General features: G+C 37.3%; 1 protein-coding gene across 1 annotated transcript; it reads left to right on the forward strand.

Annotated features, from left to right (window-relative positions):
- Positions 1-1994: 1994 nt before the first annotated feature.
- On the forward strand, positions 1995-27303 carry LOC123707050 (collagen alpha-1(I) chain-like). The gene is made up of 32 exons (XM_045656820.1): positions 1995-2176; positions 2850-3062; positions 4622-4781; positions 5210-5372; positions 5800-6247; positions 6978-7081; positions 7740-7850; positions 8582-8776; positions 8915-8989; positions 9149-9259; positions 15882-16142; positions 16707-16904; positions 17476-17592; positions 17666-17756; positions 17932-18029; positions 18094-18255; positions 18403-18447; positions 18522-18728; positions 19040-19291; positions 19372-19552; positions 21068-21210; positions 21350-21566; positions 22114-22274; positions 22353-22622; positions 22920-23081; positions 23356-23571; positions 23670-23922; positions 24344-24490; positions 25303-25454; positions 25979-26094; positions 26586-26688; positions 27104-27303. Exons 1-32 carry the CDS (start codon positions 2110-2112, stop codon positions 27239-27241), a joined length of 5337 nt encoding a protein of 1778 aa, XP_045512776.1. The 5' UTR covers positions 1995-2109; the 3' UTR covers positions 27242-27303.
- Positions 27304-27427: the final 124 nt, after the last annotated feature.

Consider the following 27427-nt stretch of genomic DNA (forward strand, 5'->3'; position numbering starts at 1 on the left):
ACGATGAATGACGGTCATCGAAGCACAAATACATGAGTAAATATCTGTACAAATTTGAATTTGGAATTCCTTACCAAAGAGGAGAACATCGTGATTAAAGTGGCCAGTACGAAATACGCTAATTTGATATGTAAGGACCTAATATAAATATAGGTATAACGTTAATATACGTTATAACTTATAATAATAAGTTTCATTACAAATGTAGGCACAAAATGTGATCCTTAATTCGTAACGGAGCGTCAAATTGAATTTAATCTGTCGATAGAGACGTCTAGAACCGTTTGGCAATGAATAATTTAAATTTCAAGAGTGGGCTGATCTCAAGAGATGGAGATTTGAATTTAATTCAGTTCATTAAGTTGTATTGTTCTAAAAATGTAAATAATCCGGTTGTTTTGTAAAATTAAGTAACAAACCTCCATAAAAACGAGATTTGAAATCTGAATATTTGTTTTTAAACCGATTCCTTAGTGTTTGGAGAAACATCTGCTGTACTTTGGATTCCTTCATTTTCCAATGTAATGGATTTCATAACATAGTGTTAGCGGTAGTTGATTTAGTTCTTAGGGTAGGAAATTAAACACTTCAATGATGACTTAATTCACTATAATTTACTTCACTGATTTTACGTGAACTGTATAACTTCAAACTTGTACGAAGAAAAGGCCCGTGCGCATGTATCACAACCTCTTTTATAATCACAACTCCCTCCTCCGACTCGACCATCCCACTTCGGGAAAATGGTCGAGTCAATTCGTAACAACTGATAAACAACCGAACGAGTCAAATGAGTAACTATTGCACATGCGCACTTGTAGCAAGATTATTAAGAATATGTTTCATAAAAATGTTTAGAATTTAATTAAATTAATATTAGAAGCTAACAATAGGAAATTGATTTTTTTTTCAATAATCTTGTTCTGGTAAGTGTTTTACAAGAGCACAAAACAATTATTTTTTCATTCAAACATAAGTTTCGTCATTGTCATTCGGTTTTTTGTATTAGTATTTTGCGTTTATTTTTTATTTAACTGAACCAATAGTCAGAATTAGTTATGTTTAATTTGTCTTAAAGACTCGCCGTATCAAAGAAATAAAAGCAAATATATTTCTATGAATTTTATTACATGTACATAATGTATCGGAGACAGTGTGACCTTAATTCATTTAATAAGACCGTAGTGAAACAGAAGTATCGACCAAAATTAATCAACATTCGTTTGCCGGGTTAACTGTTATTGATATTTGTACTTACTGATTAATTAACTTACCCGATGTGGTTCAGAATCTTGAAAGTTTCACCGTGATATTGTATGATACATCACAATGAAAGAAAAATCATCCCATTAAAGAGAATCGTACTGAATTTAGACAGATTGGAATTGAATTGGAAAATGAAGCTTGTCAAAACGATAAAATAAACAGTAAATATTTATTACCTGTTATCAATTACGCTTTTAAATCAATTTAAAATTACACACGATACATCATTTTTGTTTTGTTAACATTATTATTTTCATTTATCTTGATCTAGATGATCACGACCAGGCACCAGAACATAAACCTTTTATATGGAAGTTGTATTCGTTTTTACAACAAACTCCCACGTGAAATTAGAGACCTATCACTGAAAATTCAAAACTATCGCTAAATAATAAATAAATCTTTTTATAAATTTGACGATTATTTAAATGATCACACTTCTTGTAATTGATTTGCTCCAGTTCAGTTATCAGTTATAAATTAGAAGCATTTAATGTGTATTCCTTTTTTTTAAAGTTCATAAGTGTACATTGCCTATATGATTAATGGGTTTTAACTTTGACTTTGAATAAAGTTATTTTGAGTTTCAGACAAATAGTGAATATACAAAATTACTTAGAAAATCCTATTGGGACACACATAGTTTCGAATTGAACGTGTAATTGATCTTTATTGTTTCGACACGAAAACAGACGGAATTTTAATAGAGAGGCGATGTGTTTAAGTGGTTCGTCCAAGAAATCAGTACCATCTTGGGCGGTAAAGAGAAATGTCTCTTTAGATATGTATAATGGGGAAGCCGGGATGGGATAGTGTATATAAGTTTAATTTATTCGGGCCGCAATGGCTTTGCAGATGAAAGGATTTCTGCTTTTATTGTTTTATGTCCTTACTTACGGTTACGAGAATGGTAAGTTTTGTTATTATTTAATGCCTATATTTTTACTTTTAAAGTCAAGTTCTTTTTCAGAAAAAACTTTCTACATGTTGATGTATTCCTTTACTTTAAAGTCAATTGATGTTGAGTAGACACATCATTCGCAACATATTTAGTTTCTGAGTTCCAAATGTAGAAAAACAAAATTTTTGTGTATAAATTAGTATATAACAATAATCTGTTTTATTTTGAAATAGAGTAGTGAAATGGAGTAAGTTGCTTTATCTAGGCTTTTTTTAAACCAGTTTTTTTTTATCTTTATTTATGAGTGGGTTATATCAAACTAAGGGTTGTAGCGCCGATTTATTTATATCAAACTATATTATACATTTTTCAACGTCTAAACTTATATAAAATAATTATCGATTCAGATATTTCTACTTACCCCTAGGCCTAGGCCTAGTTTAAACGCTAGTGCTCATAAAAGTATATTATGTATAAGGTTAACAAAAATGGATATTGTACCTCAACGTTTTGTTGCCTTTTGTATGTTTACAACCTTTAGAATGTACAAAATGTAATGTTTTTTGAGTCAAATAAAGTTATTTTTTATTAATTTTTCCGTTTGAAAACACAATTATTTTGGCTAATGTCTCTGAGTATAGGTATGTTGGTAGGTTCGTTTAAATTACTGTATAATTTGCAGAGAAACTAGAAATTTTCGACGTGCTTTCTATTGTCAATGATGGTGAATTACCTGATGGAGTAGCCAGAGTTCCGGGACGTTGTCAATCGCAACTGGAGCCTCCTTCCGCATTTTCTCTAAATGAGAATGCCACTCTCCATCAGCTAGCAGCTGGAATTTTCTACAATACATTTCCGGAGGATTTCTCTATTATTGCCGTACTTCGGTTAAGAGGTAATTTGACTATTTTATTCGCTGCGTTTAATGTAATATGTACATATAAACGCAGTTTTAGGCTTAGAAACATTTTATTTGCAAAATCTAATGTAAATAAAAAACTAAACAATTATATACCTTCTGTGGAAGCATTTTATGCCTACGCGAAAAGGCCTGCACTTTTACTGGAATTATAGAGTTGTGGTTTAATGGAAAGATACGTTACATTGTTTGGACAATACCGTTTACTCACTAAAGTCGAGTAATTTCCACGTTTTGGGAGTATAACTTAACAAACAGCTTACACTGTATTTTTAACCCATTCGAATATTGGTGTTGTAAAATCGCTATAGCTATATTAATACTAGACACCAAATTTAAACATTACACTTAAAATATTTATTGCATTGTATATAAAATTCCGTACGGCATATATAAATGATCGTATATTTTAGCAATTAACATTATTTCACAACGCTTATAAAAGCAATAAGAATTTAAATCATTTTTTATATCGACATTTTTTTAAACGTAATTTAAAACCCTAACGTGTAACAACTAGTATCAAGAAAGTATGATTAGCCAGAAATTCGAAGTTCGCAGCTATTTTATTGGCGGGCCCGCTTATACACGTGCGCGGTAATGTAATTGACAAATGACTTATGTCAATACTAATGTTTGGCGCCAAATGTTATATGTTCAAATGTTTACACTCATTCCATTACATATGTTCGTTCATTTTGTTCTTTGAATTAAGACGATGTGTGTCGACGGTGAACGTTAATAAGCTTTACATCACTCAATATTTTCATAGGCTATAAGTCTATTTCATTACAAGTGCGAAAGCCTGTAATGGTGAGGTTGACAGACGGAACAGGTTGCAATGACGGTTCCGCGCGTGTACTGAATTCAGTAGAATTTTTTTATTGATATAAAAATAAATTTATTTAGATGAAATGAAATATAACCTAACTCATTTAATTAAATCTTATATTGAAACAAATTAGTAGCTTCTTTTTAGAAATATTTGCATGAATCATAAAAACTTCTATAAATTTATTTTAGTAAAAACTTCGTGGTTGTTTTTTTCTTTTTAATAGACATTGTTTTGACAGTTGGGAAAGAGAACGCACGAGTGCGGAAATGGTAAAAGTGTGTGTAATATATCCCACATCCCGAACGCTATACGTCCCTGCAATACGCCACTTTTTGAGCAACTGTATTAAAAAAATATAAATGAAATAAATGTATATATGAAATAACTGCATATAATTATGACAAAACAAATTACTACTATAAAAATACTACAAAGCAAACATTTATTTATTATGATCATATTTTATATATGATCATATCTGATCTATTTTGCAAGAAAGTTAGTATTTAAAAGGTTATTTCCAGACTTCCTTACTAATACTAATAGACGCTATTAAAGTACAACATAATCCTTTGTGAATTTATTTATTATTGATTGAATGATTAATATATTAACTATATGTATAATTTACGTACACAATACGTAGTGTTGTGCGGTCTGTGCTGAGGAAAATCTTTCTTTTTTTATTATGTATTTTTAGGCACTGATCAAAACCCACTATTCGTGCTGTATTCTGACGCTGGCGATGAGCAGCTACAAGTGGTGGTTGGTGAATTAATAGAACTCTACTATGAAGATACCAGAGCCGATCCGGAAGACCACGAACTTTTGACTTACAGAGTCAATATAGCTGACGACAGGTATAATTTAAAATAAGGACTTCTCATAGTTTAAAAACTTTGGCGATGTAGATATTCTATACAAATAATGTATAATGCATTATTAGATATATCACGATGTTAATTTATCGCACACTCTTAACCTCCATAATAATAATTAAAAATAGATAAATAGAAAACTAAAATAAATTTAAAAAGTTTGGGCCCTGTGTACCTAGGACTATTTATTTTTTTGCCGTATTGCGATACTTGTTCGCTGATCAAGGAAAACACCAACTCTGGTGTCACTGGTAGACAACCAGGTGCCAACTAAAAGGCTCTTAGGTTAATCACTTAAAAAATCAAAGTTAGTATCAAATTATCTGCGCTTTTGATGTACACTAAACTGGATTTAGGGATTTAATCTCGTTGAATTAAATGCTAGCTACAAAGTTTCAAATGTGTCGTAGATGGCACCGTATCGCTATAAGCATAAAAGGGGATTCTGTGACACTACTGGTAGATTGTGAAGTAAAGGGTACTTTACCACTGTTGAGGAAGCCGGGAAGCACCTTCAACTTGGCTGGAGCGTTAGTTGTTGGGACACAGGTCACACCGGATCAGTATTATGAGGTAGGATATTTTGACGTTAGCAGCTATATTCGTTATAATGAATGGGATAAAAATACATGGTTATGGTTCAATAACACGTTCCTTCTGTCCGTCGTTGTGCCTAACCAATTCATGCCTTGTTTGAATTTTTTAATTTAATTGAAAGAAATTAGTTAATTTAATTAATTAATTGTTGTAGTGTTTTTGAGTATTATATTAGTATTGTTATTAATGTCGACGCTTCGGTGTACGGAAAAATAGTTAAACTTTCGTTAAATACATTTCTGTTTTTTTGGAATAACTAAATATTAAAATTAACTACAATATCACGGTGACCTTTTGTAAAGTTACTGGATATGAATTTGTTATTGATATATGAATTGTTATTATTCGTAAATCAAAAAAATATTTAATGGTTCTCGTTAACTTATACAAAGATTATTTTTAGGGTGATATAGAACTACTTCAATTCGCAAATCAACCAGACCTTGCATATGATATGTGCTTAAGCATAGCACCTAATTGCAATAAAAATGGTTATTCTGTATCAGAAAATGATTTACAATCTAGAAATGTAGAAGTTTCTACACTAGAATCTACCAGAACTCGCGAATATTCAGCTAATCAACCAACTAGAAATATAGATTACTCAGACCCATCTAGTCTAGAATCAACAGAAAACCGTGAATATGCGGAAACAGAAAATGAATTGACTAGAAAAGTAGTTCGTGCTACAACGCCTCTGACGTTCTCTCAAGAGGAAAATCAGTATAATCTTCAATTTTTTGATGGACGCAATCAGACTCAGTTTGCTTCTAACCAAGTTACAGAAAGACCATATTGGCAGTATCCAGAAAATTATGGGTTTAGTTCATTCCCAGTTTCAACAGATAATGGTAAGTCATTGGTTTTTAATTAGATTTGGTTGATATTAAACTACGAATCCGTTGGTTAAAATCCGTTCTAAATACCAAATGCTTTATCAGCATGTTTTTGCATAAAACTGTTACAAATAAATCTTTTTCTATATATTTTGTATACATTTAATAAAATGCATTTAGTGATTGTGTCACTACACCAGAGCTTTTAGAAGTTAACGCGCTTTCTTCGCATTGATACAGAAGTAAAATTCATTACGATCAGATTTTCATTCCTCCTTATCTTAATCTTAACTTGGCATATTTTACATAGTGGACGGATCTAGTGGATCGGAGTGGATCTATACAAATATTATTGCCACAGGACGTGTCGTAAACTACATTCTTAAGCATTGGCGCAAACTTTTAGGTCCAGGTCTTAGATAACTGTATCTGTTTTATCATCCTTTTGTCTCCGAAACACACCGGCCGTCTACTTCCTAGATCTAAGCCCTAAGGCATGCCAGTTTCCTCACGATGTTTTCCACTTCCGTACGAGCGAGTGTTAAATGCGCACATAAATTCCATTGGTGAAAGGCTGGGGTTGGAATCAACGACCTCAGGGATGGCAGCACTACATAGCCACTACGCCAACACTGCTCATGTTCATTCTGCTTTACTTAAATATTGTTTAATAGTTATCTAGAAATATTAGATTTTAGTTTGAAGAACTATTGCATAATTACATAATAACTTGATTTTATTATAGATGAAAACAGCATATTTGGCAGATTTACAGGCGTAGATGATTTTATTACACCATCGAACAACGAAGTAACAACGCCCAATAGTCTTGACATAAGTACATTTCAAGTAAGTGAATAAAATACTACTTTCTTCTCGTAAACATTTTTCCATATTATAACAATAAACCATTAATAGTTAGAAGTTTCGAGAAGAATAGAAGAATTTTTAAACCCAACTTCCCTCCAAGAATGTGATCTCATGCCTGAAAGTTAATGATAAATTTTAAATAATAATAATAATCGTTTTTTTGCCAAGATAGTGGTTAGATCGATCAATTACAAATATCCGCACAATCAGCTATATATGCAAATGTCATATAAGTTTTTATAATGTCTTATTAAGAACATAAAATAATGTCAAAGTTGAATTATTTACAATCAGTGACAAACCCATATCCCAAATACTCGCCTGCGCTATAAAGGCACTTTGCCTTTTTGGATTACATGGCAGTGATCTTCTAGGAAGGTGATTAAACAGTTTTATAGCCATGGCGTAACAATTTTTTGTATACATAGTGGTGGAGCACACAGGGACCCACAGCCGTGGTGGATCCCTAAAAGTTCCTAAGTCTGTTATGTTGTCCTATGTTCGATATGGTCGCAGAATAGTAATAAAAAATAATTTGATCAAAGAACCAGGTCACTGTTCATTGCGGCAACCAAATGCCATGATTATCGCCTACCTTCGAAAGAAGAGCATAAGAACAATTTTTAAATATTTACAGCCAACCACAATAGATAATGATGGAGAAATAACACTAATCACAACGGAATCTTCATACGCACCTATGACAACCACTCAAGATTCAGATTGGCTTACACATCCACCTGAAACGGTATGTATATTTCATACTTTATGCAAATGAGCAGCGTTGATATAGTGGATTTAGCGTGCGACTCTCATCCCTGAGGTTGTAGGTTCGATACCCGGCGGTGCACCAATGGACTTGTGTGAATGTGCGCATTTTACATCCGCTGAAGAAAACCTCGTGAGGAAACCAGCTTGCCTTAGACCCAAAACGTCAACGGCGTGTGTCAGGCACAGGAGGCTGATCACCTACTGGCCTATTAGATTGAAAAATGATCATGAAACAGATGCAAAAATTTGAGGCCCATACCTAAAAAGGTTGTAGCGCCACTGATATTTTTTGTTTTGCTTTATGCAAATATTTAATAATCGTAAATATATATAGTAAAAATATTAACACAGTTTATCAGTATTTAAGACTAGACGTCCATAATTAATATTATATTAGATTTAATTTATAATTCATGCATTTTTTGACGTATGTCATATGCAAAGTAAAATTACCTATTTAAACTGTTAAATTAATAGTTAATTTAACAAGAAAACTGCGTTTAACCAGACTAAATTGTTTAACTATTTGATTGCAATTAAAAATTATTGCATTACATTTATTTTTATAGGATAGGAACTCATTCATAAATCCAGAATTCTCGGAAATACGTTACTATGTCGACCTTTTTAGTCATAAATGTGATTTTAATCAAACAGTATTTTGTATGTTAATAAATTTTTGTCATAACATTATTTTTACTCAAACAGGGTAATGGTTCAAGTTATGACTCGTCTGATACGTATTATGATTATGGTAGTAATGAAAACTATTTGGGACCAAGAGGGTACCCTGGCCCACCAGGCCCTCAAGGACCGAGGGGACCTAAGGGGGACCCCGGAAAGACAGGGTTAGAGGGTCAACAAGGTTTTCCCGGGGCTCCGGGGCATGTATTCGTGGTACCTGTAAGTATATATTTATAATCTTAATTTAAAAAATTACATCAAATATTTATTATCTTAAAATAGTAATTATCTTAAATCCTGATTAATTTAATTATAGTAAATGTGAAAACTTTCAAGAAAACTTTTATCTTGTTTCAGCTACAGCAGTCTGGAAACGAAAAGGGACCTGACGCACAATCGGAAGCTTTACGACAAATTTTAACACAGCATATGGTAATATTTTTTCCAAATATTATATTTATAGTATGTATATTAGTTTTTTTATGGAACAGGGGGCAAACGGGCAGGGGGCTCACCTGTCGTTAAGTGATATATCCGCCCGTGGACACTCAATGCCATGACGAAAGCTGTTACATATAATTATATTTATAGGCTGCCATGCGTGGTTCAGAAGGTCCTATGGGGCTCACAGGTCCTCAAGGCCCCGAGGGTGAAATGGGTCCAGAAGGACCAAAAGGTGAACAAGGAGACCAGGGAGAACCGGTAATTTAAAAAAACCTAATTTAATAAAATACAGGTCCGTGAAATTTATAAATAATATACCTTTAAGTTCAAGCACACAACAAATTTCACACAAAACCAATTATTTAAGCTTAATAATGTTACGAAGACGGGTCGACTGCATGTTTCTAGATTTTTCCACTAGTTAGAGAACTTTTCAGCAGGCTGAAAAGTGATTTCTGACCGTTTCAGGAGAGGCTCAATCACATATTAGTTAATTGTAATTTCCATAATGTTACCCTAGTTTTCAGGAAGCTGAAACATTTTTTCAGTCAGTTTCAGAACATGTGTAGTCGAGTGGTGCAGTTTTCAGGAGACCCGTTTTCAGGCGTTTTCAGGCCTAGTTATACCCCTTTGGTGAAGGAATATTCTAGACCGAACTTTCTAGGTGTGAGACAAGGACGAAATGATACGAGAGAGAGAGAGAGAGAAGATCAGAACTTTCTCGAAACTAGACGAGCACTCTAGAACGCCGTACGAGAAGGACGGAGCAACGTGCGAAAGAGACAAAGAGTGCGAACGTTCTAGAATTGTGCAATCGCTACTCAGTAGCAAGCCCGCCTAGAAAGTTCTCGAATATTGTTTAGAATTATTCCCAGGGATATATAAGCGAGCCGAAACGCGACTAATCACTTAGTTTTGAATGCGATAACAAGAGCGAAACACCGAAGCGATAAAGTGCGAATAAGTGATAAAGTACTGTGTGAAGTGTGCATAAGTGAAGTAATTAGTGACTGTGTTTTTGTGTGCTAATAGTGCATCTCTGCAATTAATTAGTGCCCATAACTTCCACATTGATTTATCAAGAAATAAACCCTTGAATAAATCTACGGCATTTTCTATCCGATCCACTAGCTCGTAACATTTTGGTGTCAGAAGTGGGATAGAAGCATGCCAATTACTCCAAGGGAGAATCAAGAGGAGTCTGTGGCAGAGTCTTCAGCTGCGGAGGGAGTGCAGACAAGGGCGCAATCAGCACGCGACGCCGCCCGGCGACAAAGTTTCGATGCGAACCGCGGGATGGGTGAAAGTAACGATGGCAACATCCTCCTTGCTCTGCAGCAAATGATGGAAGCACAGGCACGCCGTCAAGAAGAACAGACACGACAAATGATGGAAGAACAGGCACGCCGTCAGGAAGAACAGGCACGCCGTCAGGAAGAACAGACACGCCATCAGGAAGAACAGGCACGCCGTCAGGAAGAACAGGCACGCCGTCAGGAAGAACAGACACGCCAAATGATTGAAGAACAGGCACGCCGTCAGGAAGAACAGACACGCCAAATGATTGAAGAACAGACACGCCGGCAAGAAGAACAGGCATGCCGTCAGGAAGAACAGACAAAACAAATGATGGAAGAACAGGCACGCCGTCAAGAAGAACAGGCACGCCGTCAAGACGAACATACACGCCAAATGATGGAAGAACAGGCTCAGACACGTCGCATGATAGAGGAGCAGGCACGACGTCAAGAGGAGCAGGCTCGCCGTATAGGAGAAAAACTTTGTGACCTGAAAATACAGGTAGATGAAAAGATCGAGAATTTGGAATCTAATATGGATTGTAAGCTATCCAAGCAGGATAAACGTATCCTTGGATTAGAAAATGAAATCCAATGCCTGAAGACCTCTGGTGTTGTCACGACTGTAGCACCACCTGGAAATGTGAAAGTGCCTCCCTTTGATGGTACATCTTCTTGGGGCGCGTACAAGCTTCAATTTGAGACTGTAGCAGTCAAACGGGTGGACTGACGATCAAGCAGTTACCGCCCTTATTCTGGGATTGCAAGACGAAGCCCTCTCCATATTAGATACCAAGAAAGGTAAGGTGACGTTGAAGCAACTGCTAGATGCCCTGGAATCACGGTATGGAGACGCACATTTAGAGCACGTTTACAGGGCTCAATTGAAAGATAGAATACAGCAGACAAATGAAAGTTTGCAAAAATGGGGACTTGAAATAGAGAAGCTGGTAAGGAAGGCCTACGCATCCTCACCAGATGTTGCAGACAAGATGCTGGTTCAAGCTTTTGTCGACGGTATTCGAGACCGTGAAATTCGAATGGCTGTGAACCTCGGTCACCATAAGGAACTTAAGGATGCTCTTGCCCATGCGTTGGAGGTGGAAGCATTTTGCAAGGATCATCGACCTAACCGCATTAGGGCTGTCACGGAAAAACCAAGTACCCAACGTGGACCCACCTGTTACCTCTGTGGGGAAATAGGGCATATGAGGTTTTCATGCCCTAAAAAAGATCTCAGAGGCGAAATAAAGACTAGAGGTGGGGAACCGGAAGCAGCGGGTGTGACTGCCGCTGAACAGCGGCAGGGAAACGAGTAGAAGCCAGGACCACGGGGCGGGTGCTGGCCGGTTCTGTAAGGAAGGCCCCAAAAGTTATGATCACTCAAACTCAGGATGGGAATACCATTGTTATCGACGGAGAAGTAAACGGATGTAGGTGTGAGTTAACCCTTGATACTCGAGCTTCCCGGACAGTAATTAGATACCAACTTCTGAAGTCATTTTACAAAAGCCTTTCTGGTGGAAATGTAGAGCTCCTTACAGCTACTGGTCAGCACATAACCGTTCGAGGGGAAGGTATCGCTACCTTCAAGTTTGGGGGAAGATCATATAGACATAAGGTGATTATTGCTGACATCGTGGATGACTGTATTATCGGTTTAGACTTCATGAAGCATTACAACTGTAAGATTGACTTGGAGAACGGTACGTTCAAGTGTAGAGATGAGGTAGTTTCTCTAAAAGGTAATACATTGAAGGGAGGGTACGACGTCTATAGATCTATCACTGAAAATAGTACAGTCAGTAAACAACGAGATATAGTTGAAGAAGTATTAAAGGACTGTAAGGAAACCTTGTCAAAAGAAGAAATGTTGAAAGTAAAGGAACTATTGAAGTCATTTTCAGACATGTTTGCTACACACGATGGAGATCTAGGCAGGACAGGTGTAGTTAAACATCGAATTGAGACTGGAACCGAAGCACCGATACGTTTGCGACCGCGACGAGTACCTGTCGCATATGAAAAGAATATAGACAAGATGATTGCGGAAATGTCAAATCATAATGTCATTGAATCATCTTCTAGCCCTTGGTGCTCTCCAGTAGTTTTAGTCAAGAAAAAGGATAACAGTTTAAGGTTCTGTGTCGACTACCGTCGTCTTAACGATATCACAAAGAAGGACAGTTATCCCTTACCTAGAATAGATGACACCTTGGATACCTTAAGTGGGGCAAAATGGTTTACAACTTTAGACTTGAAAAGTGGGTACTGGCAGGTGGAGATAGACCCAAGTCATAAAGAGAAGACAGCGTTCTCAACTGGAAAAGGACTATGGCAGTTTAAAGTTATGCCGTTTGGGCTTTGCAATGCGCCTGCTACCTTTGAAAGACTAATGGAGAAAGTACTGTCAGGACTGATAGGGCAAGCCTGCTTAGTGTACTTGGATGATGTAGTCATCATTGGGAGAAATTTTGAAGATCATATACGGAATCTGCAACGGGTGCTCACCAGACTCCATAAAGCCAACCTGAAATTAAGTCCAAAGAAATGTTTATTTTTTAAAAGAGAAGTGAGCTACTTGGGTCACATTATATCGCAGGACGGAGTTCGAACAGATCCCGAGAAGATAGTTGCGGTGAAAGAATGGCCAGTACCTAAAGATAAAACTGAAGTCCGTGCTTTCTTAGGCTTATGTTCTTACTACCGAAGATTCGTGAAAAATTTCGCGGATATTGCAAAACCTCTTCACAGACTCACCGAAGAGAAGAGGAAATTCACATGGGATGGAGAGTGTGAAGTTGCATTTAATGAGCTCAAGAACCGACTATGTGAGACTCCGATACTAGGCTACCCGGACCATGATGGCGAATATGTGGTAGATAGAGATGCCAGTGGAATTGGCATCGGAGGTGTACTATCACAGGTAAAAGGTGAGCGCGAGGAAGTAATAGCCTACTTCAGCAAGTCGTTATCGAAACCAGAACGAAACTACTGTGTCACTCGGAGGGAACTACTGGCTGTTGTGAAGACGCTGCAGCATTTCAGTAAATACTTACTAGGTCGCAAGTTCCATCTTAGAACAGATCATGCTGCATTAAAATGGCTACTTCAGTTCAAGAACCCAGAAGGACAAGTGGCTCGATGGATCGAACAATTGCAAGAGTATGACTTTGCTACTGAACATCGCAAGGGTAGAGCGCACGGGAACGCAGATGCATTGTCTCGTAGGCCATGTGAGGAAGACTGTAAACATTGTACAAGACACGAAGGTAGAGAGGTTGCCCATGTGAGGATACTCAGAACGGATACCATTAGTCCAGATTGGTGTGGTAAATTAATTCAGGAAGAGCAACAACAAGATTCTGACATTAAACCAATTCTGGACTGGATGAAATCTTCAGCTATAAAGCCGCGATGGAATGATGTTGCATCTACTAGCACCACGACCAAGAGTTACTGGGCTCAATGGGATAGCTTAGTAGTCCATAATGGGGTGTTATGTCGTAAATGGGAAAACGCTCGAGGGGATGCATCTCATCTACAGTTAGTTGTGCCAAGAGCCAAGATTCGCAACATATTGGAAATGTTTCATGACGGCTCATCAGGCGGACACTTAGGTGTAAAAAGGACTCTTTTGAAAATTAAAGAGAGATTTTATTGGATACATTGCCGCGAAGATGTAGAAGACTGGATTCGGAAATGTAAAGCTTGGGCAGCTGTTAAAGGCCCACAGTCGAGAACTAGAGCGAGTATGAAGAAATACAATGTCGGAGCTCCATGGGAGAGGATAGCAGTTGACATAGCTGGACCATTTCCGTTAACAGAAAAAGGAAATAAGTACATCATGGTTGTTATGGATTATTTTACGAAGTGGCCCGAAGTATTCCCTATTCCCAATCAAGAGGCAGTTACAGTAGCTGAGATACTTGTAAATGACGTATTCTCTAGATTTGGAGTACCTTTGGAAATGCACAGTGATCAGGGAAGAAATTTTGAGTCTCTACTATTTCAAGAATTGTGCCGATTAATGGGAATTCATAAGACGCGGACTACTCCATATCACCCACAGTCAGATGGAATGGTGGAACGCTTCAATCAAACTTTGGAAAGGCACTTGGCAAAACTGGTGGACAACCATCAAAAAGACTGGGACAAGTATATTCCATTATTTCTAATGTCATACCGGTCTGCGGTTCATGAAACCACAAATGTTACTCCTGCTTTAGCCATGTTTGGGAGACAACTTAGATTACCAGCGGATATTGTAACTGGGCGACCACCTGACACACCGGAGAGTGTTACAGAATATGCTTCGGATCTGCGTAATAAACTGGACGAAATCCATGAACACGTACGAGCATCACAAAGTAAAATAAGTGAGACTACGAAGATTAGGTATGACAGAAAGACGAATCACATAGAATTTAAAGAAGGCTCGCAAGTATGGCTCCATAACCCAACAAAACGAAAAGGCAAATCACCAAAGCTTCAAGCTGACTGGGACGGTCCATACACGATAGTCACGAAGATAAATGACGTTACCTATCGCATAAAGAAAGTGGGTGGTTTAAGGAGCAAACCGAAAGTCGTTCACATAAATCGATTGGCTCCCTATAAAGGATGTAATGATGCTCGGGACGAGCATGTCTAAGGAGGGGGTAGTGTTACGAAGACGGGTCGACTGCATGTTTCTAGATTTTTCCACTAGTTAGAGAACTTTTCAGCAGGCTAAAAAGTGATTTCTGACCGTTTCAGGAGAGGCTCAATCACTTATTAGTTAATTGTAATTTCCATAATGTTACCCTAGTTTTCAGGAAGCTGAAACATTTTTTCAGTCAGTTTCAGAACATGTGTAGTCGAGTGGTGCAGTTTTCAGGAGACCCGTTTTCAGGCGATTTCAGGCCTAGTTATACCCCTTTGGTGAAGGAATATTCTAGACCGAACTTTCTAGGTGTGAGACAAGGACGAAATGATACGAGAGAGAGAGAGAGAGAAGATCAGAACTTTCTCGAAACTAGACGAGCACTCTAGAACGCCGTACGAGAAGGACGGAGCAACGTGCGAAAGAGACAAAGAGTGCGAACGTTCTAGAATTGTGCAATCGCTACTCAGTAGCAAGCCCGCCTAGAAAGTTCTCGAATATTGTTTAGAATTATTCCCAGGGATATATAAGCGAGCCGAAACGCGACTAATCACTTAGTTTTGAATGCGATAACAAGAGCGAAACACCGAAGCGATAAAGTGCGAATAAGTGATAAAGTACTGTGTGAAGTGTGCATAAGTGAAGTAATTAGTGACTGTGTTTTTGTGTGCTAATAGTGCATCTCTGCAATTAATTAGTGCCCATAACTTCCTCATTGATTTATCAAGAAATAAACCCTTGAATAAATCTACGGCATTTTCTATCCGATCCCCTAGCTCGTAACAATAATATAAATGACTAGAGGTCTATATTATCTCATATAACGTTATATATTAACCATTAAACGTGTAAGCATTTTTCAAAACTATCTTCGTCTTGTAATTTAAAAAAAACATACACCAAATATTGTAACTAAACAATATGTAAACTGTTAAAGGGTCCTCCAGGTCCTAGAGGTTTGCAAGGACCACCGGGTAGACTAGGACGGCGTGGCCATGCAGGTAGGGATGGCGAAAGAGGACCACCCGGTACTACCGGAATGAAAGGAGACCAAGGATATCCCGGATCAATTGGTATGCCGGGAGATAAGGGCGAAAGTGGTACACCGGGATTGCAAGGAGAGTTAGGAGCGCCTGGCTCAGATGGACCACAGGGAGATGACGGGCCACCTGGACCTCCAGGATTGATAGGAGAATTGGTATTTAAATAATTACAACTATATTAATATCAAATAAGAAAACAGCAGCGTTGCCCTTGTGGCTTCAGGGTGCGACTCTCATCCTCTCTCGAGGTTGTAGGTTCGATCCTCGGCTGTGCACCAATGGATTTTCTTACTATGTGCCCATTTAACATTAGCTCGAACGGTTAAGGAAAACTTCGTGAGGAAACCGGCTTGCCTTAGACGAAAAAGTCAACCGTGTGTGTCAGGCACAGGAGGCTGATCACCTACTTGCCTATTAGATTGCCAAATGATCACGAAACATATACAGAATTCTGAGGCCCACACCTAAAAAGGTTATGGCGCCTCTGATTTATGTAGTTTTTCATATTAATATCAAAAACCATATGTATTTTATATATTATCCTACATGTCCTTAAAAGTGTATGGAATATATACTTATACTCGTAGGTCTTAGATTAAACTGATATTCTTCGAAACACGAAACCGAACCTAGGACCCCTAATATGGTTAACTTAACTAAACAATTTATGATGAATTAAATATTCATACAAATTTTGAATAAATATATCGTTATTTTAGGGCCCTAGAGGCTTTATGGGACCTAGAGGATATCCTGGTCTTATAGGATATCCAGGCATACCAGGTAATGAAGGGCCCCAAGGAACAAAAGGTGCAGCTGGGCAGCCTGGTCCTCCAGGTTCCCAAGGACAGTCGGGTTTAATGGGGCCTGCTGGATCACCAGGACCTCAAGGACCAATGGGGGTACCGGGTATTCAAGTAAGTCGAAATTTTTCATATCTATCAAATTTTTCATATCTATTAGTTACAAACATTCCTTCTTCCAGTAGATCCTGCTGAGAAGGAACCCCTTAATAGCGACGTCGTTTTATCGTCATACACATTCATTAAAAAGTCATGTTACTAATCACATCATCTCAAATAAAATTAATTACAGCTCACTGCTAGAAAAAAATCACTGCTATGTTCCTGCCTACCAAATTCGTAGTCGTTCTTTGTTCCTCACATCAACACCAACTAAATCCCAGTTTTGTATCGCGCACCCCGGACATACAACGACCAGCTTTGACTTGTTTAAACTATCGCAGAAGATGCTTCAAGTATTTAAAACATCCATAGCACTACATCACCTGCATAATGAGCAAATCCCCCATACATACCCTCACATCGACACCATCACACAAAACAGCGGAATTCGGTATCACTTAATAAAGTGCATTTAAAAAATTTAATTATTTTTTTCCTTTATAAGTTTCGTAAATGTTTAAATCTTTTTGTGTACATTATGTATTCCATATATGAGTTCAAACGTGTTCTGTTTAATGTACAGGGGCCACAAGGAAAACCAGGAATATCGGGCCTTCCAGGGCCAGAAGGCTCACCTGGAACTCCTGGCAATCCCGGGCAACAAGGTCCCGCTGGAGAAGGAGGCCCACCAGGACCACAGGTAATTTACACTTAATATTTGAAACCATACAATAACATTATATTGATTTGATAAACGATATTTTTTTGATCAGGGAATGTTAGGATTTCCTGGTCCTCGTGGATTAAAAGGCGATGACGGGCCAAGAGGATTCATTGGAGACAAGGGTGATAAAGGAATTAGAGGTAAATTTTTATTAACTCAACTAGCAAGGTATATATTATATATTATAAATAAAATATTTAAAACATTGAAAATACCATCAATATAGTTGTACTATATAATGTAGATACAATATTTTCACATAAATGAAGGGCATTATATAATGTAGACCATTGAATTATTATCGTTCACCTTTAGGAATCGAAGGAGAAAAAGGTGAAATGGGACCAAAAGGGGAACGAGGCCTAACAGGAGAACCAGGAGCACCTGGTATAGAAGGCCCAGAAGGACAAAAGGTATATAAAACAAAATGAGTCATAAAATGAAATTTGTCAATTTATAATCTAAAATTCTCCATAGGGTATTGAAGGACCAAGAGGGGAAACTGGGTCAATTGGAACTTCTGGCGAAAAGGGGGCTATGGGTCTGCAAGGTCCTCCTGGCTATCCAGGCAGTCAAGGGGATAAGGGAGATAAAGGTGCTTCTGGTAGGCGAGGGCGACGTGGAAATAAAGGAATTGCTGTAAGCTATAATTTTATATTATTTTGCGGTTTCCTTTGCTTATTATATCATCATTATTCATCAATAGATTTTTGAGATTTTTTAAATCTAACTGTCATTGTTACTAGTTTACTTTGACTGTAATGTAAAACTTATTTATCATTTAAGGGTTTGGTTGGAGCTATCGGCGATCGAGGTGAAAATGGTCCCAGGGTTAGTCTCCTTTTAAATAATAACTAAGACTTAAATAAAACTTAAATGTCAAATTAAAGACATTTTATTTATAGGGTTATAGAGGCCCGCGTGGAAGACGTGGTTCTGACGGTCCACCAGGTCCAAAGGGTGATACTGGTCAACCTGGCCCACCAGGTTCAAGTGGAGAAAGAGGACCCCAAGGTGTTGAAGGGCCAAGGGGATTCCCGGGTTCTTTGGGACCACCTGGAACTGATGGAAAAACTGGCCTGCCAGGTTTACCTGGCGAACGCGGTCCATCTGTAAGACGTTATTTGTAGAATTTATACTTTGGTTCATTAATAACATTTAGTAACGGTTTACTTTTTTCTTACAAGTTCATAAAAGAGTGTTAATGTGACCGAGATACCGCTCTTGCACTTAAGTATATTTACTACACTAGTTTTACTAAATCAATCCTCAACCCACGGTTAAGGACATAAAAAAAATCGTCTGGTCATTATTATGTTACATTGAATCTGCATTAGAAAAATGACGCAATTTACGATACGCAGAATGTGAAAACGATGTACTTGTACTGAGTGTACTTAAAAGATTAAAATAATTTGAATAGGGTGAAACTGGAGCTCTTGGACAACCAGGGTCGCCCGGTGTAATGGGACCACAAGGACAGAATGGCGATCAAGGGCCGCCTGGGCCTCAAGGTCCTTCGGGAATACCTGGAACACCTGGCGAGATTGGTGCAGCGGGTGAAATGGGTAAAGAAGGTCCACCTGGACCTCCCGGTCCGGAAGGAAAATCAGGTCCTGTGGGATCTCCGGGACTAACGGGACAAAACGGAGAACCTGGTCCACCAGGTACCGCGGTAAATGTCTCATGATTTATATTTTAAAAACACTACTATAATAATTTACTTAATAACACTACTTTTTTTTCTTATTATAGGGTACACCAGGGCAAAAAGGTGACATGGGTCCTTCTGGACCTCCAGGCGTTCGAGGTGATAAGGGAGAACAGGGTGGACTAGGCCACGAGGGCCCTCAGGGTCCAATTGGTAGAGAAGGACCTCGTGGTTCACCCGGCTCCGGGGGTCAAAAAGGCGAAATTGGTGAACCGGGCCCGCCAGGTTAATATTTTCAATTTTCTTTTAATCAATTTAACTTTACATTGTAAAACAATTAATATTTTCTTGTATTCGTTTCAAAAAGTAACTCACTACTACATAAATACTTTGAAGACTTTGAAATAAAACCAAAGTAAAAAATTATAAAACGTAAGGCACGTTTTATCATTTTTTATATTGTTCACTGCATGCAAGAATATTAAAAAATATAAAAGAAAGTATTATATTAGGTCCTTACATATGAAATTGGCGTATTTCGTACTGGCCACTTTAATCACGATGTTCTCCTCTTTGGTAAGGAATTCCAAATTCAAATTTGTACAGATATTTACTCATGTATTTGTGCTTCGATTCAGGCATTCATCGTTTGCGTCACTCATTTTTCAAAATGGAAAACTTAAAGTATCGCATTATTTACAAGTACGAGTTGTGCCGTGGCACTAGTGCTGCGGAAACGACTCAAAGGGTGAATGATGTGTATGGCGGTCATGTTGCAAAAGAAAACACAGTTCGTTTTTGGTTCCAACGTTTTCGTTCTGGAAATTTCGACCTGCAGAACAAGCCCCGTGGACGGCCTGAGACCCAAGTTGATAATGAAGTATTGAAGGCTATTGTGGAAGCGGATCCATCGCAAACCACGTCCCAGTTAGCTGCAAGCTGCGGTGTTAGTGATAAAACTGTTTTAATTCAAGATTAAAAAGCTTGAAAGGTCCTCACCTCACGAATTGACTGAAGCAAACCGGCAAACGCGCGTCGACTGCTGCGTTACATTACTGAACCGGCACAATAATGAAGGTATTGTAAACCAAATCATTACCTGTGATGAAAAATGGATTCTTTACGATAATCAGAAGCGCTCAGCGCAATGGTTGGATCCTGGCTAGCCAGCCAAATCCTGCCCCAAGCGAAAATTAACCCCAAAAAGTTACTTGTAAGCGTTTGGTGGACTAGTGCCCGTATTGTTCATTGCAGTTTTCTCAAATCTGGCCAGACTATTACGGCTGATGTCTATTGTCAGCAATTGCAAACCATGATAGAAGAGCTAGCGGCTAAACAACCTAGGCTGGTCAATCGCTCCACGCCACTGCTACTTCACGACAACGCTAGACCACACACTGCACAACAGACGGCTACCAAATTAGAAGAGCTTCAATTGGAATGTCTAAGACATCCTCCGTACTCTCGGGACCTTGCTCCTCAGATTACCATTTTTTTTCGAAATTTGGACAACTTCTTGCAAGGGAAAAACTTTAACTCTAATGGGGCAGTCCAAATCGCCTTCACAAATTTTATTGATTCCCGTCCGACTGGTTTTTTTAGTAAAGCGATCGACAAACTACCTATGAGATGGCAAAAGTGCATAGAAAACAATGGTTCATACTTTGATTAATTAAATATATTATATTTAAAAATATTCGACTTTTTGTTCCTCCCATATAAAACGCCAATTTCATATGTAAGGACCTAATATTATTATAATCGGTTTTATTACTCTTAGTTGTTTGATATTTCTTATAGGACCGGTCGGAAGAGATGGTCCTACAGGTGCCAGAGGACTAGCAGGAGCGCCTGGTCCTATAGGTCCTCCCGGGGAGGACGGAGATAAAGGAGAAGCAGGGCCCCCAGGGGAAAAAGGATTTAAAGGAGCAATTGGTGAACCTGTAAGTGGTTTGAAATTTATCTTGAAATGATAGTCAATATACAAAATGCAATCTGAGTAAAAGCCTAACGCCAAATCGTATTACAGGAGTGTACAAGTTATATTATATATTAAATAATAATTTGTTACAAAATGTTTAGGGGCCTCAAGGTTCACCAGGAAGTCAGGGCCTACGTGGTGAACTTGGTTCCGTGGGTTTGCCTGGAGATAAAGGCCCCCCTGGAGAACCAGGGCCTCCTGGTATGCCTGGGACAGACGGAACCCGTGGTCCTCTCGGGCCAATTGGGAAAACTGGTCCAGAAGGAGTAAAAGGAGACCAAGGACTAAAAGGCGACAGGGGAGATATGGGACACCCCGGTAAATATTAATATAAAACAGAGAATCATCTGTAGTCCACTTAGCCTATACAACGTATAGAATAGTTTGTAGGTTAATTTATTATTATAAATCCGGGTTCACATTGAAAAACAACACTTAGAACCTGACGTCCATTTTAGTGGACATAAAATTTTCTAGAAAACTGTAAAAGGAAAATTATATTTTTTTAAAGAAAAATATGTTCATTATACTTTAATCAAGTCAACTTAAAAAATAATTTAATTAAATTAAATTTAAGTCTGAAGGGGTTAATAAGGCAGCAAACTATATATAACGTTTTTTTACCCACTTATAACCACTTTCAAATAAAACTTACAACGACTTCATCAATTTTTATAAAACTTACAACAACTTTAACAACTTTTTAACAATTTTTAAATAAAACTTACAACAACTTTTACAACTTTCAAATAAAACTTACAACAACTTTTCAAGACCTTTTAAATAAAACTTATTTAACGACAATTTATTGCCGTAGGCTATATAAATGTTTTATTAAATTAAATTGTCGCTTTCCTGATTACAGGTCCCCCAGGATTAATAGGTATTACTGGGCCACCCGGGAAACGTGGTGTTAAAGGCGTTACAGGAGAAATGGGCCCTCGAGGGCCTGAAGGACAACATGGTGAAGTAGGTAGTCCAGGTGCACCTGGACCACAGGGATCACAAGGTCCAGAAGGAAAAATGGTAAGTAAGCATTGACAAAGTTCGAAAAATTATACATAAAAGTAATTACAAAATGTAACATGAATATTCTTTATATAGGGGCAAAGAGGACCTGCAGGTCAAAAAGGAGACGAAGGTCCTTCAGGCACTAGAGGGGAAATGGGGCCTAAAGGACCTCCTGGCACTGAGGGTTCGAAGGGTGATATAGGTCCTGCTGGATTTCCTGGCGATAGAGGCGATCCTGGTCCCCAAGGAATTAAAGGGGAACCTGGTGTCGATGGTCCTGAAGGCAGCACAGGTCCTCAAGGACCTATTGGTCCACCTGGGCCAACAGGAAAACCGGGTGAAAATGGGACTCCAGGTAACCCTGTAAGTATAAAATGATATGAACTAAAAACTAATGAATAATTATTTTAGTTTCTGTTCTTAAAAAAAGTTATATTTTTTATATTTTATTATAAAATATTAAATTCTTTAAGTTTAATTATTATAATAATAATAATAAATCGTTTATTTGCCAAGATAGTGGTACAATTAGATGGGTTGGTGTCAATACAATTGTCCAAATACTCGACTACGCTATAAAGGCACCTTGCTTTTAAAACTTTAATCTATATCGGTTATCTTAATTTCAGTAATTATTATAGTACGTGTATCTAAATCCAGGGTGCGGAAGGTTCACCAGGACTCCAAGGAAACGCGGGACTTCCTGGGGAAAAGGGCGATTTGGGACCAAAGGGTTCACCTGGAGAGCCTGGACCTATAGGACCCATTGGTCCCATGGGGATAGAGGGTCAACGAGGAGTTCGCGGCTTACCAGGACCACCGGTCAGTTTACCTTTTTTTACACTTTCGCTGTATTTAATTTTTTGCTATTTATATTTTATTATTATACTTTTGTCTAATATTGCAGTGTATTATTCAAATTACAAACTTCAAAACGAACAGCTTTTTATTTTTAGTTATAATAGTTGAAGAAATTGACAATAGTTATTATTCATCAAAACATTAGTTCTCAAAATAAACCAATAATATTGATGTAAAGCCTTTTTATTCGTTTTGTTTACAGTATTATATAATTTTCATATTTACGGATTTTTAGGGCGATTTAGGAGTTCCAGGACTGTCAGGTATAATCGGTCCACCTGGGCCAAGTGGTGCGGTTGGTCCTATAGGCGTCAAAGGCGATAAAGGGAATCGAGGACCAAAGGGGCACATAGGCGATACAGGTCCTATAGGAATAAAGGGGGATCAAGGCGAAGCAGGAAAATTGGGTCCAGTAGGCCCAGCTGGATTACCAGGACCTAAGGGAGATGTGGTAAATTTCGTTATAGTGAAAACTTCATATGTACCAAAAATATTTCATATTTAATTTTATATAGCCACATCTTTTTACGGCTTATATTAATTTTCCAGGGGACAACTGGTCCTTCAGGTCTAAAAGGAGACATGGGTCCTTCCGGTCATCCAGGGCAAGAAGGACCTATAGGTCCTAAGGGAACTCCAGGACCAGAAGGAAGACCGGGTCTTCCAGGTCCACCGGGATTACCGGGCCCACCGGGACCTCCTGCACCTATGCCACAGCTACCTGCTGAACTGTTCAGGACAAGGAGCCGGAGATATATTAATGAGGACTATGAAGCAACAACCGAAGAAAATTTGGAAGAAGGCACAACACGTTTTTATACTTAATTATACCTTTTTTAACTGACTAAAACCTTTGTTTATTATTTAAATAAAAGTGTAGGAATTATGTGGTGTGCTTCCTTTATCTTAAAGGGAAGCGGAAGATCGACCAGTCTTATCACTGTCTGGAGCCCTAATGGCTATGTTGAAATGTCGTATACCCTCAGCGATCGAAATAACTTTGTTAGGAGACTTAAGAACAGATATGACAACATCGTAGTGATTGTGAGGCGCTACGTAGATATAACTAACAAACTAAATACAAGAAGAACAAATATTGTAAACTCTTGATATCAATGAGCGCAAACAACGAGCACATTTTATTTTTTATGTATCTTCTTCCTTCTCCTTCTTCTATATATAGACTCCAAGTAGAATTGTGTAATGTAAGAGTGAAATTTCAGAGGAAATAGAATGGGCCCGCGAAGTCATGGCTGGTGTAATATCCGCCAGATCCACCCTAGAAGCTTCCAAACGACCTTGGGGAACGAGAAATAATCCAGCCTTATCATGTCGTGATTTAAGGGATTCCCATTCGAATCTTACTGACGGTAAGTTCTTAGCGCTATAATACAAGCAGTATTTGATTGTCTCAATAAAATTGACAGTGCAAAATAATTTCGCTAATTTTGATGGCAGCACCACACAAATAAATAACAAAATGAAATTGAGAAATTCATACACATAACATATTTAGACCTTATTTCGTAATTTACAAATGCCGTCCTAATATGGAGCAATTGTTTTGTTTAATTGATCTTTTAAGGGCGGTGATCAGCTTACAGCCTACAAGCCACGGAGGGGGCGTTGTCCTACGGCATAATAAACCGTAAATTAAAGTTACGATGGTATATACAAACACTAATATTCATATATTCTACTAGGGTAGGCCGGCCGTATGGCAGTTTTCCTGTTTTTACATTTAGATTTGTATTTTTTTAATTTGACGCTGGTTATCTATCTATACTAATTAGATGTCCATGCAAAAAAAAATATGGTAACAGATATCGATTTTACCCCACATATTTTAAGAACCTTCAATTCCTTGCTGTATGTCTAAGATTCTCTAACGTGGTAACTTAACGTATTTTTAAAGTACTTTGTTAAATTTTATTTATTTGATTAAGTATAGTATTTCTACTTTAATAATAATAATATATACAAGAAATAGTGATTTAAATACAAACGAGACGGACAATAATTATTATGAAAATACGACAATAATTTTAAAGACAAACAGAGAGACTAAATCATAAATTTTGCGTGATTTCTTTTTCTTTGTTTTATTGTAACAAAACTTTTAAGCACTTATAATTAGACCTTTAAAAGGCAAGCTTTGAGAAATTCCGAAATTTATCTTCAGGGTTCTATTGGATAGACGCCAGAGGTGGAACTGCGAGGCCTATCCATGCTTATTGCAAGGGACACAGTACATGCATTTACCCTGACAGTATTGATCAAACTGTCTTTGAATCCGACGGACATAAATTTTCTCATATTAAAAATGGATTTAAGGTAAGCTTTGATGACAATATCTGCGTCGCGTGAATTTCAGGGGCCTTTATTTTAAATATAGTTGTTCCAAACATTGGTCACGAATAGGAAAGTTGTATAATTTTTATTCACAATAAATGATTTTAGATGAAAGACTGGATAAGTTTCCGCTGATTTTCGTCCCATCTCGATAGATAGCCTATTTAATTACATTGATGTTATTTTGATTTTTATTGCAACCTTATTAAACATTAAAATAATTATTAAGCTTTACTTTAACAATATCATCACGATCACTTATTAAAAATTTATTTGAGACATAGGGAATTTATATTATTTCATTAAAGGATTGATTTGTATTGATTTAAGCGTATAGCTCAAAAACTATTGGACCGCCTTTAATTTGTTCAGTATTACAATGCAAAATATTTTTTTCTAAAATTTACAGTCCACGTTTATAATTAGTGATGTATCGCGATACTTCATTGCGCACTAAAACATAATATTACGCATTATAATCCAAATATTTAAACGTTTTTCTTTAGATCTCCTATGAAGCCGAAGGCGCAGGGATGATACAACTACGATTTCTCCGCTTACTATCCAACAGCGCTAAGCAAAATTTTACATACTTTTGCGTTACAACTAAAATTTCCCAAAGGTATGTATCTGTGTATGCTTCCATAAATGCATTCACATCTTTCTCTATAGGCAAGTACGACCCTTAGGTTGTGTATTCATTAAGTTACATGGTAAAGAAAACCTTTGTCAAAAAACGGACAGTATTAGCCCCAAAAATCGGCAGGTGAACAAACAAAATGATCAACGAAACGAATGCAGTCCGAGGCAAAAACCCGTATAGGATAGCACAACTAGTCCAGTTAGTGATTAGCTTTGATAGCTTTCTAGAAATGATGATTTCTTCACTTTTTTATTTACTTGTACTAGAATTATATTTAAAAAAACATGGTATGGTATAGTTTAAATGTTAAGAAACACAATAAATTATTAAAATAAACAGTCCTGTTCGTTATTCGTCAACTGTCTGATATAAAGTGTAGAATTTTAATTGATAATACCTAATATAATAACAAAGTATTATTATTAAAGTTATAAATAATGATCATTACATGTTGTATTATTTCTTTGTAGATCTGACATTCCGGCGGATTTGTTACGGTCTAATAATATCAAGCTGTTCGGCCAAAATGCGATGGAGTTCCAGAAACCTCAAATAATACAGGACAGTTGCGTGGTAGGTTTGATCACACATATTTTATAGTATATACTAGTATACTTAAGTCAATATATTCCGAATGGAAATCCGAGAAAACTAATCAACACTTACAAATTAACCCACCGTATTAATCTCGTAAATTTAGTTAATAGACAAGATTCAAAGAGCATCTCTTCATATTGTCTTACAATAGTACAGCAAAAAGCAGCAGTCTAGAACTTTAAACTCGTATATTTATAGTAATCTATGCGTACATAAAAAACCTTCAACAAGCTCTTAAGAAAAGTTCATAATATCCATAATTCTACTACTAGTAGTGCCATTACATGGTTAATGCGAAACATATTTTTCCTTTTGATTTGTATGATAGTTGAAGAGAAGAGATAATGGACAGCTAAATTGAGAAGTATTAACTTATAATTTATATTTACAGGAGGGAGTTGGAGAGATACTTCTAGAATTAAAAACGACCCGAAGTGACAAACTGCCCATAACAGATTTTCAACCATTGTCGTTTGTAGACGCACAACACAAGTTCTCCTTTAAGCCAGGACCTATATGTTTTACTTGATATGTGTAAATAATGATGTATTTTTGTATTTAGCTCGGGCCTTTGTATATTTTGTAAATAAAATGTTGTTACAGAAAAGTTATATAAATTTTATCCTTGAACATTGGCTGACAAGAAATTTTACGAATTTAAAATTTGAACATGACTTTTACAACAAAAGCAACAATCAAGCGCTTTAGTGCTAGA

This window comes from Pieris brassicae, chromosome 3, assembly GCF_905147105.1.
Source record: "Pieris brassicae chromosome 3, ilPieBrab1.1, whole genome shotgun sequence".
Taxonomy (NCBI): domain Eukaryota; kingdom Metazoa; phylum Arthropoda; class Insecta; order Lepidoptera; family Pieridae; genus Pieris; species Pieris brassicae.

Excerpts from the sequence above, each read along its gene's own strand:
- LOC123707050 (XM_045656820.1), top strand. The coding sequence starts at position 2,110 with ATGGCTTTGCAGATGAAAGGATTTCTGCTTTTATTGTTTTATGTCCTT. Across the intron at positions 17,593-17,665 it reads GAGGCCCACCAGGACCACAG|GGAATGTTAGGATTTCCTGG; the intron begins GTAATTTACACT and ends TTTTTTGATCAG. Across the intron at positions 25,455-25,978 it reads ATATTAAAAATGGATTTAAG|ATCTCCTATGAAGCCGAAGG; the intron begins GTAAGCTTTGAT and ends GTTTTTCTTTAG.